We start from the raw sequence: 21,719 nt of genomic DNA, 5'->3' as shown, positions 1-21,719 counted from the left end.
AATAAAATCATAATGAAATTTGAAACTGATAAGGGTCATGATGGGCTGATTGTAACAGATATTAAAGATAAGAAACTCAAAAAAGGTTGAGAATGTAATTTTGCATCCTTTACTCATTTATGATGGTTATAAAGATAAGAAAGGATATAGGTACGTATAATAGAACATAGGTAGATACTCGAGAAAATGCTAGAAAAAAGTTAATAACACTAAGTTGCTGGAAAAAGAAATTTGAACCTTATACAGTGCATCTGTAAGTAGTTATTCGTGTGATTGTAGTAATGAGCAGTGCTTTCGAAATCGCATGAGATTGAATAATCGCAAACTTCCGGCCTCATTCGAATGTAATGCAATTGAATCAAATCCTTTTAACGAAATGCGATCACTCCTAAACCCGTCGTCTGATGTTCATTGCCAATTCACAAATGAATAAGCATCTACATAGCTATTTACAGACCGGCTGGATTGATTCTAATATTTTAACCCCCGACCCAAAAAGAGGGGTGTTATAAGTTTGACGTGTGTATGTGTGTATCTGTGTATTTGTGTATCTATCTGTGGCATCAATTTTCAATTGATTGATTGATTCAATCAATGAATCATTTTTTTTTGTTTTTTTTTTTTTGTTTGAAAGGTGGCTTGATCGAGAGTGTTCTTAGCTATAATCCAAGAAAATCGGTTCAGCCGTTTGAAAGTTATTTACTTTTTAGAGAATTTTGTGTCGGGGGTTTTAAAATTTTGAATTTATGGATTATTAACAACTTATTTAGACTTTTTTAAATGGTTTTCGTATAAAGGTTTATCATAGGCATTTTCTAAAGCTCTATCTATCTAAAGCTTTAATTCCGTTAGTATCAATTTATTTTAGATGAATTATCATATCGTTAGAAATCTTTGTCTCACTCTTATAATGGAGATCTTCTTCGCGAACACTCATTGAAAATGCATTCCACGTTTTATTACTTTAGTTTTTAAGTGATTAATTATATTTATATTATTCTTAATCTGTTTCATCACGTGTATAATCAATTTATTACTCTAGTTGTTACCTTGTTAACTTTAATTATTAAAATTAGGTGGAATAATTTATATAATAACTTAAATACTACTTTTGGCCAATTTATTTCTCTAGGACCCAATTAAGTCGAGCACCGCGCCGTTAAATTTGAACAAAACAAGTTTTAATGTTTTGCTCTAACAAAGTTAGTTACAGTTCAGGAGCAGTTTTAGTTGGGTAAAAAGAGTAATTGGATTCACTTGAAGTTTATGGGGCGCTGAAAAATTGCGGGGAAATACCTGTTTGTAATTTAATTAACATAGGAAATATTATTAAGTAACCTCGTTTATTAATTTTTTGATTTTTGAAATTTAGAATACTAGAGGATGCCCGCGGCTTCGCCCGCGTGGGTTTAGATTTTTTTAAAATCCCGTAGGAACTCTTTGATTTTCCGGGATAAAAAGTAGCCTATGTCCTTCCCCGGGATGTATCCCAAGTCTGTACCAAATTTCATCGAAATCGGTTTAGCGGTTGGGCCGTGAAAACGTAGCAGACAGACAGACAGACAGACACAATTTCGCATTTATAATATTAGTATGGATTAGGAAATAATAATATAAGGTATGTTAATTTTATTTATGATTTTTAATAAGCTGTTTTTCCGAAACTTAAGGATTAGCTAAAAAAATAAAAATATTTGCAATAATTTTCAGTTTCATTGACTTACTATAGAACTGCTTCCCTTTCACATTCAAGATTGGGATTACCAATCGAGTCATTAGTTAGAAGAAAGTAGAAACGAACTAAAAAAATTGGATTTTTGATGATTCAGTAGATGTTGTAACCATAAATTGATTATAGCTATTATTATTATTATTTATACATTATTATTATTTATACATAATAGTTATTTTTTAGTTTTAACTTAACTGAGAACTGGTCTTACTGAACACATTCAAAATAGTCTTTTGTTTTCAAAAATGTTTTAACCAGATTAAGTAATTATGGAATTGAAGATGCAGTCATACGTATTTTAAAACAAAAATATAAATATTTCTAGATGATTATTAAAGTTAAATTAATCCATTAAATTTACCATAACACATGACATATTTATACGTGTTAGTAGGTACATTTTTTAAATAAAGTGCTTAATAGCGAATCATGAAAATATATTATGCATCATAAATTCATAATACTAGGTAATAATTAAGATTTTTTATGAATTTAAACCATATTTACTAAAATTTAGGTAGTCATATAATTTTTTAGTGATTTCTTAAAGTGAGTTATAAATTAACACCTAATTTTAAAAATACTTATTTTAATATTTTAGATTCTTTTGATTTTGATTTCTTTTTCGAATGTATTTTAAAATAACTTTATAAGAGTTTTAAAAAATCTATTTGATTATGATTACTTATCGGAGTATTTTTATTTCATTTACAGTAGGTAGGCACCTACAAATTATATATTTATAAGGTTTTACTTGGTTTTGGAAATGACCGCTAGTATCTCTCTCTCCCTCTCTCTACTATCTATACTTGATATTAAAATTAATTTTGACCAAAACTTGTGCATTTCAATGACTCGGTGTTCCTTTTCATAGAAATTCGTCATAAACTTGTAACACAAGTTATTTTTAACCCCCGACCCAAAAAGAGGGGTGTTATAACATGTTGTGTTTAGTAAATTAGTTACACGCGTCACTTCATTTGTCGAGAAGTTTACAGGTGTAGTTATTAGTTCCATGTCTCTTAATTAATGGATTTTTAATCTTAGTCAATAGTCTTAGTTGTAGTCAATTGCAGAAAGCTGTTTTATTTATAAAACTACCTTATGCCCGCGACCTCGTCTTCGTTGCGTGGACCTCACAAATTTAAACTCCCATTTTACCCCCGTAGGGGTTGAATTTTCAAAAATCCGTTCTTCTAGGAACCGCCCCGATTATATTGAAATTAATCGCAACCCTGTCAATCAAAACATAAGTATAGCGGATATAATTCAGCCAAGTTTCCGATTTGTTAAATAAATTACCCACGTCTTGGGTCGCATAATTTCTAGATAAACGGTGACTCGATCGAGTTTGTTCTCCACGGAAGTGCTTGTTTTATGGCCTTACGTCGCTTGAAGCTATAATTTTGTATCAGTTAGGGGACTAGAATATTAATGCAAGTGATATTATAAGCTCAGTTTTTAGCCTACTTCAGAAAAGGAATACGTTCTCAATCCTACGCGTATCTGGATTATTTTAATTCGATGACTGTGAATATAGATAACGACGAGACGTCTGATTTCGATTAATTCATCTGGAGTTAAATCACTTAAGAGAGCTCTCTCCGTCACTCGTTTCATACAATCGTAGTTCCAATTTCATTTGAATATCAAGCAACCAAAGTCCATGAAATTTTGCAGACATATTCTAGAAACTAATATCTGTCTGTGGTTTTCCAGATTTCTGTTAAAATATTCGGTTTCAAAGTTACGCGGTCTTAAAACTTTTCATACAAATCTTTGAGCCCCTGTAATTTTAAAACTACATATTTTTAGAAAAATCTAAAACACCACAGACACAGATATTAGTTTCTAGAATATGTCTGCAAAATTTCATGGACTTTGGTTGCTTAGTATTCAAATGAAATTGGAACTACGATTGTATGAAACGAGTGACGGAGAGAGCCCTGTTAAAGGTATTAAGGGTACTGTAATAACTACAACAACTACAGTGGGTAGCCAGCTGAGATCTGTTTGCGCTAAGAAAATACCAATATGTAGTTAATTATATATTTAGCATTGCAGTCGACATGAAATTGCGACTTTGTACGTAAGGTTATCGAGGGTTACCTAATATGTAACAACTATGTGAGATATTTTATGGTCAAAGAGGTCAGTTAGGAAAACATTTACGTCCAATCCTCGGTCTTTCCGGGAAACGAAGAAAATATACAATCCATACTAATATTATATGCGAAAGTATATCTGTCTGTCTGTTTGTTCCTTAACCGAGACGCCGACCTTGAGATAAGACAGTGATAGGATCCATTCTAGAGATGGACATAGATGATACTTCTATCCCAGAAAATCACAAAAAATATTAATAATACATACTCTTATATTATTCCGTATCATTATCCAGTTCCAGATCGTAATATCCCAATACTATATCTACTGTCTGGAACTAACATTTTGGGCCAGTGGTTATTCTCAGATCTTGTATGCCTATTCTCGCAAATCTGTGCGTTACACGGAAATATTTACTTACTTACCTATTGAGTTAGTAATTAGTTTCAGAGTTAGTAGGTAACTAACCCACGGTTAAACTTACTCTGAAAACTTAGTACTTTCTTTATAATTCACTGTGCATCGTAATAAAATGTGAGCCTCGATATGAACCTTGTATGCTATAAATTTATAGTACTTGCTCAAAATTGTTACAATAACAATGGTTGTAATGCAAGTCTGTGTGTTTGTTTTCTCTACGCTTAGAGTATAAACTTTTTCTTGAGTTAGAGACTGGGTATTTATATTCTTTCAGATAAATATCAAAGGCTTGAGGAAGCGACGAAACGTTTTGCATTCTAGAATCTAGTATAAAGTGGCTTTGATACATGAGACAGCTACTTCACGCCAGAGTAGTCATATTACCAGCTTGATACAATAAAAATGAACACGCATTTATATGAGTAGAGGATGCCCGCGATTTCGTCCGCGTTTTATATCCTTAACAATATACCTACCTAGTACCTACTGCATATTTTATAATTTGTAATAATCTAATCAAACTCTTTGAATATCGTGGTCCTGGCAAGACTTCAGGAATGAAGGAACAACCGAAAAAACCAATCTCTTTACTTATTCGTACTAATTCTGTAACATAACACCGGTTGGCGTTGGCTAATATAAAATACCGTTTTGTTTCTGAAGGAGTACTTTCATATCTTAGAACTTGTAAGTATAGGTACCTTATTAGGTAGGTTATTACCTAGAACTAAAAACTAAGACGCACCGTTAAATTCACAGTAACTTTATCCTACACTAGCGGTTCCCCATAATTTCCGCGTGTGAGAAATATTTCTTATGAATCCTATAAAAACCTCTTTTTCAGTAAAAGTCCCTTCACTTTTACAAAGTGCTTTCGAATCATCATATTATAAGTCAACGTACCTAGACTGCAATTTTATAATAATTATATTTGTACTAGCCGATGCCCGCGACTTCGCCCGCGTGGATTTAGGTTTTTCAAAATCCCGTGGGAACTCTTTAATTTTCCGGGATAAAAAGTAGCCTATGTGCTAATCCAGGATATTATCTACCTCCATTCCAAATTTCAGCCAAATCCGTCCAGTAGTTTTTGCGTGAAGGAGTAACAAACATACACACACACACACACACACACATACAAACTTTCTCCTTTATAATATTAGTGTGAAGTGTGATGTAAAGAATAAAGATAGATTTTAAATTACTGAATAGGTAGATATAATCTCTCGTAATGTCTTAAATTCCGGTATCCAACAACGCAAACATACTTTAACTACTAGTCATAATAATTAAAAGGATACGTGGATGGTGTCAATGCACTGATCTCTACTAACAAAATACGCTGGATTTGCGATTGCTGACCTGTTTGAAGCAACTTGATTTTCGCCATTTTTGCGCTGATAGCAGCAATGAGCGTCATATGAGCCTACTCGGAATTAAATATTAGTGATCTGTCGACATAGCATCAACACCACAGTTCAGAAGAGTTAGAGAACGAGGCTTTGAAGTCACTGGCAGGCGTCAAATGATAGTACATTTGACGCAGGAGTCCTAAGGTAGCCCTATTTTTCTATGATTTCACGTCAGCATAGCCTAATATTAATTGACTTATCGTCAATTCAGGATCATACCGAGAGTCCCCTCACTCTACTTCACTCTGTCAACACGACGACCATTTATTTTGACACAAAGTATGTAATTTTATTCCCGGTAAGTACGGTCGGTGGGGCCTTTCAAATCGGCACAAAAATAACTGTCATTTTGTATGGCACACCATTTCCAGCGTGCTGCGTGTATAATTTATGTCCATTTCAGTGTGTCGATGTGAATAAAAAGCAGCAAAAGGAAACGACCTTGTTGCACTGACCGTGGCCTTTGAGAGTTTTTTTAGGAAGTCGTGGAAATGTCCGTACTTTGACCCCATAGTTGTATGATACGATGACCGATATGGCTGGTTCGCAATTAGTAAAAGTAGATACGAACTTAATTACTTTTATTGTTTGATTAATTATTATTATTTATTCCTGCGACTTCGTCTGCGTATTGTTAGAAGTTCCCTTACGATCGTGAACTGTTAATAAATGATCATACAAAGGCAAATTAAGTAGGTAGGTACCTACTAGGTATATTATTTTTATTATAATGATAATATATGTATATTAAAATCGGTACGAGTAAACGGAAACAAAAGCTCATTTTTATTTTAATATAATATTTTATTACATATTATACCTAGTAGGCAAAAGTGGATTTGTAAATTGTACGATAATTGGATTTTCAGATGAAAATAACCTACTGCGAGGTTTGAAAATATAAACAATCACAGGAAATGGAATACAAGTGGATTTTAATAAACATTTATCAATAAAAATAGCTTGTACCACATACTTATTTTAATTTAATATAATTAAGTAAATTATGGGACCATGGAGTCTTAGTGCGAAAAAATTTACGAGACATTTCACCGCGTTTAATAGCCTCATCGGGTGACAGAAGAGCTGGCTCATTTATTGCGCAACGGATCAGCCTGGCTGTCCAGCGTGAAAATGCAGCTAGTATTCTTGGCACCATTCCACGCAGGCATGATTTGTATAGTAATTAGATAAGGCTAGCTTTAAGTTTCATACATTAGTCCATTTTAGACCCACGTAGCTACGGTATTGTTCGCTAGCATTGTAACCGGCGCGGCGTGGCTATAAAATATTCAAAGATCTCCAGCATCGGGAGATCGGTGTGGAGGAGGGCGATAAATATTTTAGAAGCTCCACGTGAACGGAAAATGTATTTCCTGGCTTTACGTTTACGTTTTATCGCTATTGCACGTATCAAGCACGTACCTAGGTGCATTAGGTGTCTGAAGAAACTGTACTTCCCAAGGCTGTTAGCCTAGTTTCTTTCCCAGTTTACTATAGGCTTTGTCCATTCACTTGTGAGGACATTTAGCCTACCTATATGCGATAGCGCGTATCAATCGATTGCGCAACTTTTTTTTAAAGAATATTGCGCAACATTGATGCAAGTTGTTAACTGGATGGGTGACTGAATTTTGAGATCCAATTTTAGCTAAACTCTCATTTCCTCCATGCCACAGAGCGTAAGTAAAGCTGTTGGTCCCAGTTATTATCATTAAATCTGACAATAAAATCGTTGAATAATTTTTATTGATAGGTTATATGTTATTTAAAAAAAATTAGAGATCCCTACGATGATATACTGTGCTACTGTGCATAATATAATAGATAATAAGTTACCCGTGAAAAGATGGGGCGGCTCGCTAGTTTAAAATAATTTGACGAGGTAGAATCTGCAATTCAAATTACCCAACAATAAAATTGTTTCTTGTTATTGTAACAGGAAAAAAATATTATAAGTGCAGTTGATAACTAGATTGTAATAAAACTGAAAACTATTGGCATAGTTTCAAAGGAAAATGTCAATAATAAATCGCATAATTCGCGTACAGTTGACTATTAATTAGGTATTGTAAACTAGTTATATCCTCAGTTATGTCTAATTAAATTATGTTTGCCTTACAACATCTTCCTATAGAGAAGGTTAATAAATAGGTAATTAATTACTTTACTATTGATGTTTACAGTGATTGTTATCTTTTTTTGTTGTCAGAGAGCACGATGACGTATTTTTCTTAGAAAACACTAGCTTACCCAAATTTTTGTCCTCGCGAAGGTTTTTTTAAGATTTCCGTGGAGATGGAGGGTACCAGAGGGCGAGGAAGGTAGCCTACGCGATGGACCGACTATCGGCCAGCAGAGAGAAGTGGCAAATGCTCGTGAGGCGTAGGTATAAGATCTGCCCTCAAAAACGCCAGTTCATTATGACCACGACCGCTCTGTGAAGAATGTTACGGTGAAGAAGAAGAAGAAGATTCCCGTGGAAACTTTTTAATCGTACAAGTGTTAATTAAAAATTTATAACACCCCCGACAAGTGAAGGTTACAGTAATAACTAGGAAAGAGCTGTTAACTTTCAAACGGCTAAACCGATTTTCTTGGATTATAGCTAAGAACACTCTCGATCAAGCCACATACACAGATACACAGATTCCCACATCAAACTTATAACACCCCTCTTTTTGGGTCGGGGGTTAAAAAAACCTACTGCCGCAGACAGTATGCAAAAATATAATGCAACTACATCCAATCAGTGGTCATTTTAAATTAATTTAAATTAGTTTTTCGGAATAAAAAGAAGCCTATGCCACTCTCCAGGTTTTTATCTATATCCATGCAAACAATAACATCGTGTTATATTATTATACCTACATAAATAATAATATTTAAATATTTATACCTACACTTAGTACCAATTGTCATGATGCAGTAATTTACTTGTTCGTATTCATAACATACTTTAAAGTATTGAGGATATGACAGACAATGTACAGCTCAAATCGCTGGGCTTCCGGCTTAGTAACCTGAGAATGTTTCCGTATTTTTAAATGGTTAGCCAATAATTTTGAATAGGGTTGGCAAAGTCACGCTTTATATATTTTCTGTTAAAGCTTTGAGAGCTACAACTCTTGCGTAAGTTTATAAAAATTATGACAATAATTCTTAGGTAATTGGTGACACTTGCGTTATTGACTACATAATAATTCACTGATTATTTTAACCACTAAAATGATTGCGGCGACTGCAGCGTATCAATTAAATGCTATAGCTACATAATAATAATATGGTCATTGGTCATAATACCTACATTATCTAGACCACGATATCCGACATCCGTGTTGGCCTTTTCATATTAATAACAGACGAACCAATTAGATTGGCGTTATCTACTAGTTGGTTGGATTTCCGATTTTTACGATATTGTATGATCGGTAATTTTAATCAGTACGGCCAATCGCAACCAGATGATACTGCAGATTATTCAACATAATCGATCATTTGAAACCAATTTGATTCATCGATAAATTAATAATGCTCGTAGGTATACCTAATCGCTGGATTTTCCGATGCGAGGTAGCCATTCGAGTACCTTGGGACCTCAACGTCTATCGGTTCTTCGAACTATAGCACAGCATTGACAGACTCCTCACTAGGTGGACAGAATATGTCATGATACGAGTCGATGGGAACTGCTGGATATGCCTGTATGGAAATCCATACTAGAGACTTACTTATGTGTTAAAAAAAACCCCGGCTGAGTTTGTTGTGGGCTCTTCTCAGACTTGGGCGCATTTGGAACCCTCGTAGCTTTAGTTTTAAGTAACGTAATTAATTATCACCACTGTATCGTACATATTATACAATTTCGACCATCAAAAGGAGTACAATTGTACCTAGTATGAATAAATGATTCTGACTTTGACTTTGACTTTGTTATGTATTCTGAGCTTATGTTCAGCAGTGGACGTCTATCAGCTGGCGAAGGTGACTGTACTTATAGTGCTTATAGTATGTCTCGGTATAGTAGGTACGTATTTTCCCAGCATGTAGAGAAGGCGTAATAAATGGTTTTTCGAGTGTAATTAAATTAATTTCATCATTGTGATATTTGTTATCGCATTGCGGTTGCATTTGTATGTTCGATAAATGAGGCTAACGGGATCCGCCAAATTTGATTTTACGATAGCCACATTCGTAAATTCTCATTATTCTCTATATTATAATAATACACATTTCATTAATTACTTACTAAAGCTACCTCAGTCTGATCTCGTAGGTACCTATTCCAATAATGGTCCTGATTCCTAAAGATTAGTTAATGGTTACTATAGTTAACAGAGCTCCTTGTTTGCTCTTTTCGTTAGGTATTTTGAACTAGAAGTGCCAGTGGTAGATTCTTTTACTAGCACAAGTATAAATTAAAAATTAATAACACCCCGACAAGTGAAGGTATATTAACTAGAAAAGAACTGATAACTTTAAAGCGGCTGAACCGATTTTCTTGGATTATAGCTAAGAACACTCTCGATCAAGCCACCTTTCAATCAAAATAAACTAAATCAAAATCGGTTCATTAGTTTAGGAGCTACGATGCCACAGATACACACGTCAAACTTATAACACCCCCTTTTTGGGTCGGGGGTTAAAAAGCAACTACTATGTAAAATTTTATTTCAATAAAAAACCTTTATCATTTTGTTAACAGGCAGACAGACAGGAAGACAGAAAGGAAGTCTTTTATTTGAAGCATACTCTATTTTGCCAATTTTTCTAGTTTTTTATTCGTGCAAAAATCTCGTAGGTAAGTACTTGTTACCTATGAATGCTTTAAACGGCTTCAGATAGAAAAACATATTTTTGGAAGGTATTATTTTCAATTTTGAACGGAGTTTAATTAACCGGATGTTAATACAATAAATCTCAATAAAGATATTACATAACAACTCGTACAAACCAGTACGGCAGCCATACTTGGCAGACGGCCTGTCGCCGTTTAGCAAGGACACTGCATGTGATACAGCGAAATGAAGTCTTCATTTAAAGTGTGATACACACAGACTAAATCTTAACGTTCTTAATCATGTAGTATAAATATACTAGCCGATGCCCGCGACTTCGCCCGCGTGGATTTAGGTTTTTCGAAATCCCGTGGGAACTCTTTGATTTTCCGGGATAAAAAGTAGCCTATGGGCTAATCCAGGATATTATCTATCTCCATTCCAAATTTCAGCCGAATCCGTCCAGTAGTTTTTGCGTGAAGGAGTAACAAACACACACACACACACACACACACACACACACACACACACACACACACACACACACACACACACACACACACACACACACACACACACACATACAAACTTTCTCCTTTATAATATTAGTGTGATAGTGTGATTAGTGTGATAGTGTGATGTCTACATAGTATAAAACAATGTCGCTTCCCGCCCTCTGTACGAATAGATCTTTAAATTATGCAAAGGATTTTAATGCGGCTTTCATCAATAGATACCGTGATTCAAGAGAAAGATTTATACATGTAATTTAATGTTGTTTTAAGTTAATTTGTTGAAATATGATGATAATTGTTCAAGCCGATTGAGAGCTTCCATCGAAAATGTTGTTATTCTTTTGAATACAATTATACAACTACAGAACAACAATAAAGATACAGAACTTTCAACTTGAACTTTAAGTTAAATTCGACGTAGTTTTGGATTGACATTTTACGATGCGAAAGTGCGTCGGGTATGTTACAATGTTAGCCTACTCGTGTGCACATAGCTTTATAAGACATTCATATTATTTCTTTAATTATTATAAAATAAAAAATAAAACAAAAACGTTAATGGTAAAAAACACAACTTATTAACTTATCTTGGCAGCTTACAAATCTGCCTGTCTATAGTTGTTGCTTCCTGTGTTTTCTTGCTTGTATTACTTTTTTAGCAAAGAATCAGACCGTCTGTTCAACGCTGATAGCCACAGCCAGTATTCTTGGCACAACTTCTGTTCAAAGCGGGCAAGACTTGTTAGCTTGGGTATGTACTATGTAGTATGTATATTGCGAAGGCTGTATAGTGTCACAGAAACGTGGGCTTCTATAGGTAAGTTTTACAACAAGAAGCTGTATAAGCAGTTAACACTGCAAAGGACGCGTATGAAGCTAAGTTTAATTGGAACATCTAAAAACCAATCCGAGAAAAGGACATTAAATAAAAATAAGTTGAGAATAGGAAACAACATTAAACATTAAATAAGTTGACTGACTGTGTATCATTGTTGTTAAGTTTCCACTGCAGAGGTATTTAAAGTGCAATTTTGTATCGCTCTACATAATGATTACCTACAGTGCTTACGCCCTGTGGCGAGACTGGCGAGACATAAATCTGTTTGTGCATTTGTTTTGATAAATGCACTTCCTCGTGGTCTTGCTCTGGCAAGGTCGAAAGACTATTAAAATTATCTTATCTCCGAGTGACAGCGAGGTTAGGGGTCGTTATGTTCTACTGTACACAAGGAAATAGCTCTAAGGCAATGGTGATGGGTCGGGCATATTCTGCGAACAGAGGAAGGAAATGCTGCTCAAGTGGCGTTTCTATGGCAGCCTGGCGGTCGAAGGAGACCTGATCGACCAACCAACATCTGGAGGATCTCCATTGAAGCAAACCTAAAAAGAGGTGGGATTCTCGTGGAACCATGTCAAAGCAGCAGGCAAAGCGAAAAACCTTCCGTTCGAAAATTAGGAGGCTAGTTTCATCCTTTTTACTTAAAACCCAGCATTCAGAGCCGTAAGTTAGTATTGGCTAAGCTTGGATTAGATTAAGTTAATAGACCAATGAAATATCACCGAGACAGTCAGACAATCTCTGTAGTTATGTACTTACTTGTGGTCGTGAAAATCTCGGTAACACATATTTACTGATACATTTAGTATCTAACCGTAAACTCATGAAATCGCCTCGAAAGGTCCTAATGGGATTAGGAGTTTATTAAGGGCACCTCGGTAAGTATCTTGCCTTGAGAAGGGGTTTGCGTTACCTTTCCTAAATTTAATACTTGTCAGTCCTGCCTGGTATTGACTAGATTTTGACACAGATTATTATTACCTACAACATTTTCAAAGTATAACTACTTCGCTCATTTTCAACATTAATAAAAGAGTATATTTGACTATGTTTACATTTTTACAACATATCACCTATCTAAGGTGTCCGCTGTCCACATTATTCACGACCTCCCAAGTGGCTTAGAAACATTATACATATCCTGTTATTGTTATAAAATTACTAACCGTTGCATCACAAGAGAAATTTAAGTTGTCATGAGATATCTATTTAATTGGTCAGTGAAAGATTAGTAGAAAGCTTTATATCTACCTAATCTTTAGGTACCTACTTGTTTCTGTATCCCATGTTTAACGGTTATTATACTTGTAATAATTAAAAAATGGCATATTTATTAATAAAGGCACAATAAAGTCATGAAGGTTAATATACCACAACACCTGTTTTAATGGCTTGGTTGAAAAATTCTAATCTAAATTCTAAAAATTCGTTCTATTTCGTTTGTCAACCGATTAACCGTTGAACTAAAAATCAATATTATGGGCTTAAAAAGATATAGACAAACTACAACATATTGTAATATGGGAATCACTTAGAAACGATTCAACGAAGCGTGTCTAATCGTCCATTGAGCGATTTCAATAACCGTGACAATAATCTGCTGAGTACCTACTCATATCAGTCAAAGGAGTTTCCAGTTTTTACTACCGAGCACAGATTAAATACAAAAATATATACCAGCAAATTGTCAACAGTGGCACACGGAACGAAAGCTATCAGTCAGAAACTGTCAGAATTCTTCACGACTGTCAACGTATTTGCAACATAATAACTCTTAGTTTCAATGGCTATAGTACGAGATTACAGATTTCGAAAACTTTAATACTTTTGCTATCGAAATATTGTAACGTCAGATTAAAATGGACCTAAAGTTGTTCGATTTATGACTGTAAATCAACTAGCATTAGGTCGCCGGCCGCAGCTACAGTCGCAAATCTGCGTTTAAAACGTTAAATCTTACGGATTGTAATTTCGATCTACCTATGAACGGAAACAAAGCAGTTCAGATTGTCGAGATGTGTAAACTTGTACTAAGCTTACTATATTATTATGTATAATATGTTAGATTTAACGTACAATACGCGTTAAATTTTAATCATAGCGGTTTTTTGATATTTTAGGCAATAAGCTGCGTTTAAATATGAATGGTTATGGAACTGGCCAGGATATCTACCAATGTTTTATTGAATTTAGATAATTTTGAAAATGAACCATTTCTAAATTTAAAAATCAATTTTTAACATATACTTCGCCGGCATGCCCCCTCGTTCTAGATGAAGGCAGAGTGAACTAACGAAGGTGCTATAAAAGTATCTTATTAAGTGATATTTTCAAAGCAGTTGTACAGGGAGGTACCTTATGAGTAATTCGTCTATTAAAAAAAATTGTGAGTGAAGTTTGGCCGCATTGATTTAAAACTTAAAACTAAAAACATTATAACAACTTGCCGACTCCATACAGAAATGTATTTCCACTATTGTTGTGTTAATAATACTGTATTGACAAAATCATTGTATACCAAAAAAAAAAAGTTCTCATGCGCTAGTTTTTTATTTCTATTATTTAAACTTCTATTCGGTATAAATTGACCTTACAGAGTAAAGAGCTCTATACTTTTTCAACAATTTTGTAATATTTTGGCATTGAAATAATCGGCAATAGAGATTTTCTTTGGAAAATATTATTTGCTCCAGATATAGAGTATGAATATCTTAACTTTTAATCTCACCAATATTTAAGTTTAAGTAGGTATAGGTAAGCAGGTACAAGGACATGAATGGAGACACGTTTGCAATACGTAATTTTTTAATAAGTAACGTAGTAATACATGCGGGTTCTTCCCAGATTGGGGTATTTTGACATAACGATAATAAGTCATGAGGATAATAAAATTAGTCTCAAAAGTTTTTGCATTAAAATTTCAGAAAAATATTGAGCAATATTTACGATGAATAACGGATGTGCTGACATTTTTGTTTAGCATTCTACCATCATAACAAATCAGTTCATTTATAAAATCCTTTGAGATGATTTATGTAGAGATTATAAAACATCTATTTTTTATAAATAATTATAATGGTTTGTTAGAAGTAGTAAAGTAACGTAAATCAATAATTTTTAACTGAGTTTTTTGGAAAACATGCGAACCATAATAGCACACCGTTAGCAGTGTGAGACAATTTCCAGCGATAATAATTATGTCAATTCAAGACTCTACGGGTATCTTCAAAACCTGGCAGACAGACAGACCGACAGACAGAGAGACAGACACATTTTCGCATTTATTATAAGCAAAGAAGAATGGATGATAGTGCAAACCGTGTTGTAATCGAAAAACGAGAAATGCGATTTATGCTATATTTTAGAAAAAAGAAATGAGACGTAGGTACCTACAATAGCCTACTAGGTATGTCGAAACAAACAAATTACTTATTGACAGTGAAAAAAATAGTATTTATCTTGTTGTAAGCAGTAGAACAAAACTAATAAATAAATATAATTAAATGGACATTGAAGTACATAAATATTTATTATCCACCTTAATAATATATTTAAAATACATTTAAATAACAACACGTGTTCATAAGTAATTCATTAGTATACTTACGTATTTTCTATAAATCAAAGCACGGATGTATCAAATGTAGAAATCAACGCAGTAGATAAAGCTATTGCATAATAGGATTTATTAATTTTATGTGATCGAATAAAACGCACGAAGCGCTTTGGACTAAAATACCGTGAGGGCTAGACCTTCGTTATTTTATAACGGCTGAAAGTTTCGTTATTTTATAACGGCTGAAAGTTTCGTTATTTTATAAAAGCTGAAAGTTTCTAAGCATTGTCCCCAACACAGGGAGGAACGATCAGCGAGTATGAAGTTTGGATCATCGTGGCTATGGCAAATAAGAGGTAACAAAGGGTGTAAAACCTTTCGTCAACGTATAAAGTGTAATTTTTTTTTTATATTTTCTTCGTATTAGAAATCATGTCATGCATGCCAGACATTTATAGCTCGATCACACAGGCTGCATAAGCGTAGACGTAGCGCGTACCATTGCGTTGTATATGGAACTGTATGAAACATGGTACACCGCTGACGTAAAGCGTGGATGTATGCGTAACCCGGTGTGTTAGGGGTTTACGCGCGTCACTACGCACCTGTCACGTGTACACAATTGGTGTGAATCGGCCTTTAGTGTCGTGACAACCCCCTGCCAGACTAAATTGTTAGAGCGCCTTCAGATTTGCCGTAAAATTGCCCGCACCCACGCGGCAGCAGCGGTAACAAATGGCACTTGTTTCGTAGCGTAAGAAAAGGGATTCGTCAAAATAATCTAATCCTGCAAACATCATGCAAAATGTAGAATCAATTCCCATCGGCGGCGTTCCCAATAGATAACAACATGGGGTTATTCAAGGGGCAAATCAACAAATTCCTGAAAGGCCGGCAACGCATCGGCGCGTGTACCTCTGGTGCTGCAAATGATCATGGGCAGCGGTAATCACTTAACATCAGGTGATCCGCCTGCTCGTTTGCTAGCTATTTTTTATTTAAAAAAAAATTGTGAGATAGCCCGCTGCCGTAGGGCTTTGTGACAAACAAAGTCGTAACTAGATAAAAAAAACATTCTCCTAAATCTTTTATTAAAACAACATATGGACCACGTGTACGTATATTGTAAAGATTTGACCTCCAACGTAGACAAAATTGATCCCTGTTTTTCGTTCACCGCTACGATAACAGATTCGTATTTTTAGGGGTTGAAAGCAGATGTCCGTATTATCTTTTTGTTCCCCTTGAACATGAGACTTGTAGCCGCTTAGGTACATTAGTATTATAATATTAAATTTCACAGGCGTTTTTTTCTAATATTTTAATTTTACAGACTTGTGATGTTTTTTTGCTTATTAACTAGAACCCACGACTTCATCCGCGTGGATTTAGATTTTCAAAAATCCCGTGAAAAGTCTTTGGTTTCCCAGGATAAAAAGTTGCCTATGTCCATCTGCAGGATGTACCTAGATGATGCCCGCATTCTCGTTGCGCCGTCAAAATCGGTCTGACAGACAGACAGCTTGCTTAAAAGAATGCTTAGAATGGATAGTAATGCTTAGAATGGATAGTAATTTTGATAATCTTAACAATATTTTTTTATTAGTTTTATGTCCGAATAATATCATGTAACTACTTAGGTAGTGATTAATGAATCACATAAAACTTACGTTGTCATTTTAATAGCGCCATTATTAAACAAATGATCAAAAATTGTTTTGCACTACCAAATCTCTGATCCTAGAATAATATAAACGAGTTAGGTAAATTATACCTACTCTAAAGAGTCGGAATTAGGACCTATTCAGATATACTCTAAAGCTCTTACCCTTAGAATAAGAACTCAGCTCTTAGCGTTGTATACTTAATTATTATAATACTGGGTTCGGAAAGATGAAAGAAGAAAAACAATACACGTACATGCACCTTTTTTTAAGATTAGGTAAGATTAGATACAGATAGATAGATAGATAGATAGATAGATAGAACCTTCTGTAACCATAGGAAATAATCATAAAATTATACCTAGAAAGTTTACGGACTAAGCATGTGCGAACATTTCTCCAAAGCATAAAACCTCAATCACGTATAAAAAAGTGAAATAAAAATAGGAGTCTTACTCAGCGAATACTCCGTGGCGCAGGTTAATTTTTCCTTAACAACCCGGGCAGATCTCCGTAATCCATCTTTGACGGATTTGCATTGCTTTAAAATATACTCCATGATCAAAAATGATGATAAGAGTCAAACTCACTGACTGGTTTGCTGATCAAACCAGTCTTGAAAGGCATAAATGGATTTCTCTTGGCACAAGTGAAGGGTTAAATCCGTAAAAACGATACTTTCTAATCCCGTGTGGAAATATTACGAGACAAATTTATATCTGAAGTTAATTTCATACAGTTCAGCACGCGAGCACCCGTAAAACAAAACTTTGTCACTGAAACACGTGCACTTTGGGAAACCCCGATGAAGTGAAGATGTCATGGTACAGTACTCTCTCGGGGCGCGAGTCATAATGTCGATAAAGTCAAAGAAAACTGAGAGAGTAATTCGTTAGTTAATAAAAATAATCTCGTCGGCGCACAACGCGGCATGGTTGCTGCACACCTAACACAACACTGGTGTGAACTGCGGTGTAGTAATAGGTATTAGGTATATTTTAATTTATACTGTAATAAATAACACATTGATATTCTATTAGTAATTGGTTGCTCACGTGGCTTTTGCCTGTTACTTGAGACGTGTGATAAAGTTTGTTAAATTATTGCAGTTATATCCAGTGAGTAATACAAAAACAATTGTAATGCAAAATATCAAATGAATGAGAATATAATAATTAATCAATTTTTATATCTGTTTTGTATTAAGTAGGTACATGTACTGTCATTTATTTAACTTTGCAGTTTTATTCTACAGTAGTTACTTATACCTAATCTGAAAAGTCAAATTACCTATGAACAAAAATAAAATTGTAGCGCTCTCTCATGGATCTTTATTATGTACATGTGCTCTCACTATAGGTTCTGCTGATCAATCGCGGAAAAACTGCATCAATCATTATTACAATCTCAATTGTGGTGACTGGCTGAATTCATAGTATTCTTTGTGCAACAATACATTGTAGCCAATAGTGAGCGAGCGTCCACCAATCAGAGATGATTACGATTGTGACATTGTAGCTATCATTTTACCGCAATCAGGACGTAGCCGTAATCTAGATTTCGTATCCTATGTACATAATAGGTAATTCAGCTTACATTTCCAAACATATCTTATTTTTATCTCTTTAAACATTTTTGAGAGCCCAAATTGTATAGTAGATACATTAGCAACAACTTTTTGAAAGCACCCGCTGCCACTTGCTCGTAGCGAAATTGTGTTGACTTTGGCACAAACATCAAAGTTTCCGGTAAACAGTATCGTATCGAGTGGGTAAAAAGGCGCGTCTGCATTTTAACCTCGAATTATTACCATCTAAAAATTGTAGTAAATTGTAAAATAATTTTCCTGTCTAGTCAAGTTCATCGTTCTGGCCGTGAAATAGAAATACCTATTTATTCAAATAGACTTTTACAAGTAACATCAAGTGAATCTGCCACTAACTGGTTCGAAATCCACCGAGGATATACCGAGAAGAACCAACAAGAAACTCGGCGGTTGCTCTTTCAAATATTTATGCGGTCAATACCTAATTGCTGATCTGATCAGATGAAGTCATTCAGTTACCGTCCATTTACATCTGCTAGTAGAAAAGCCGAGGACCAAAAAGAGTAAGGTTATTTAAACATTATACTCCGTTCGACTTTTCTTACACTCGAAGGTACTATGAAGAATGCAACCAAGAGAGAGAAGAGAAGTATTTTGGTAATTTTCCGGGATAAAAAGTAGCCTATGTCCTTCCCCGGGATGTATCCCAAGTCTGTACCAAATTTCATTAAAATCGGTTCAGTGCTTGGGTCGTGAAAACGTAGCAGACAGACAGACAGAAAGACAGATAGACACACTTTCGCATTTATAATATTAGTATGGACTATGAAATGTTAATTTAATAAAAATAAAACGCATTTAATAGCATTTGATAAATAAAAATAAAAACAAATTCAATTAATTTTCGCGCAAAAAGCTTCAGTTTATTTATTTTCAAAGGCCGATAAAAGTCGAAAATCCGATAAAGATTTATCGCAGTGCATTAACGAAATTGAAAAGATAGATAAAAGAATCAGTTCGTGATCAGAGCAACTGTACCGAAACATTTAATTATAAGTAAAAGATAATAATATTGTGTGATAAGATCGCGGTATTACCAGTTATTGCACAATAAGTTTTAGTAGGATGAGTGACGTCAATTTTGAAATATCTAATAACTTAAAATTTAAAAAACCCCGACACAAAAACCTGTATAAGAAAACTAGAAAAGAGCTGATAACTTTGAAGCGGCTGAACCGATTTTCTTGGATTATACCTAAGAACACTCTCGATCAAGCCACCTTTCAAACAAAAAAAAACTAAATTAAAATTGGTTCATTAGTTTAGGAGCTACGATGCCACAGACAGATACACAGATAAACAAGTCAAACTTATAACACCCCTTCTCTTGGGTCGGGGATTAAAAATGCTCGCGGTGACATCGCACCAACCGTGCAAACTACTAGTAAACGCCAAACCTCGTGGAGTGTCCAAACATACAGGTTGTTCCTGAAAAGATTATATTTACGTGTTTTCTTTCATGGATTTCATGGATTTTTCTTACATTAAAATATTTTTTAGAATCTGCTTTATATTTTTATCCGTGATTGATTCTCTTAGAGGTAATGCCAATTTATTCATGAGCCTTGGTATCAAATATTGGGTCATCCGTTCACCATAGAAAAAATTCGCGCCGATTAAGCTACTCAATGCATAAAGAAGGACGTTAAAATGTCTGTAAACTGTCTGCGCTATATTTGGCTACGTATTTATTCAGTTGGGCCCATTAACAAAATTTTTATGTTAGCAAATGTGACACTGGAGATACATTAATCTACCGAAGTTGTATGGAGTTGCCAAATTACGATGTTCTCCAGTTCATAATTTTATACAACTTGATATGTCACTTTAGGTAACCCGAAAAGTTACGTTACGTAGTTTACCAAGTTGGTGGGTCATAGGTCTGCTTCGCCGGACACTCGTTGGCCATTGTCAGCGTTGAGGTAGAATTGGGATTTTTATCGGTAGAAGTCAGATATAACCACCGCACTCCAATGGCCGGTGGTAATGGATGTCCATCAAAAAAAGGGCAACTGATTCTATTGAGAATGATTGTAGATGAAGAAAGTATTTTTTTGTTATATTATGGGCCGATTTTTCAAGGAGTGAAGTTTGGACCGTTTTTGTGTTAGAAATTTGCGAAAATTTAATTTGGCAATTGGAAATCAGTCCTACTTAATTCTTAAGCCGTCTAAAATACTTTCCATACGTGAATCGAATTCCTCTACAATATTTATTATTTGACCTATTTATATACATTGCTCTGGATAGTAGAGAGAGTCACGGCCAGCCATTACTTAAAAATAGAGTACGTAATAATTACTCTTCTTACGTAGTGTAAGCTGAAATCGTTTTCCGTTTATTGGCATTGAAGAGTAAGTAAATAAAAAATATACCTACAATATTACTGACAGACCCACGATGTTGGAACTCGGATGGAGTTTCATAAAAAAATTTGGAAAAAATGGAATTTCTCAAAATCCTTTCTAATCTATTGTGTGGAAGTTACAGAGAAAACCTTAAAGAAAAAATCAAGTTTCTGAACTCAGAGAATTGAACTTGCTTTTTAACTTAAACAGAAAAAAATATTTTCTGTTAATAAGTTAAGAGAAGTAACCTCAGCGCTTTCTACACAAACGGAGTTTGGTTCTCATTTGAATACCAACCCAACAAACTAATTAAATTTTGTGGAATACGTTTTAGAAACAAATGCCTTTGTAGTGTCTGTAGTTTTCCAGATTTCTGAGAAAAAGTATAGTGACAAATTAATGACAAAAAACTAACACAAGCGTGCTTTAAAAGAATTGGCATAAAAATAAACAATTTTAAAACCATGAGGATGTAATTACTACTTATAGAGTTTCAAGAAGCGTATTTTTTATTTTCCTCGTTCTCATCAATGTACTTAATTTTGATAAACATAATAATTATTAAACTGTTTGCTTGAGTTCACTTCAAAGAAAAATAAAGTTCAATTTGTATTCAAATGAGCAAGCTGCCAATTGAACAAATAAACGTGCACGATGTCCCAAATAAATGGTTACCTCTCCGTGTGTCACATCTCATTTACATCACAATATTTGACAATATTACTTACATTCAAACAAAGTGTG

General features: G+C 34.5%; 1 protein-coding gene across 14 annotated transcripts in view; it reads right to left on the bottom strand.

Annotated features, from left to right (window-relative positions):
- Positions 1-21,719, bottom strand: part of LOC123875585 (potassium/sodium hyperpolarization-activated cyclic nucleotide-gated channel 2) — a 280,825-nt gene that overhangs the window by 69,301 nt on the left and 189,805 nt on the right. Inside the window, exon 1 of one of the 14 annotated variants that reach the window (XM_045921500.1) lies at positions 17,478-17,994. The exons of the other annotated variants lie outside the window; for them this stretch is intronic. Coding sequence (XP_045777456.1) covers positions 17,478-17,580 — 103 coding nt within the window. The 5' untranslated portion in view covers positions 17,581-17,994. Of the gene's footprint in view, positions 1-17,477; positions 17,995-21,719 lie in introns of those variants that run through there. 14 annotated transcript variants of the gene reach the window in all.

The sequence above is a fragment of the Maniola jurtina genome, chromosome 20 (genome assembly GCF_905333055.1).
Source record: "Maniola jurtina chromosome 20, ilManJurt1.1, whole genome shotgun sequence".
Taxonomy (NCBI): domain Eukaryota; kingdom Metazoa; phylum Arthropoda; class Insecta; order Lepidoptera; family Nymphalidae; genus Maniola; species Maniola jurtina.
The sequence above is the reverse complement of the archived record's forward strand: the minus strand, read 5'-3'. Positions and strand labels throughout refer to the sequence as shown.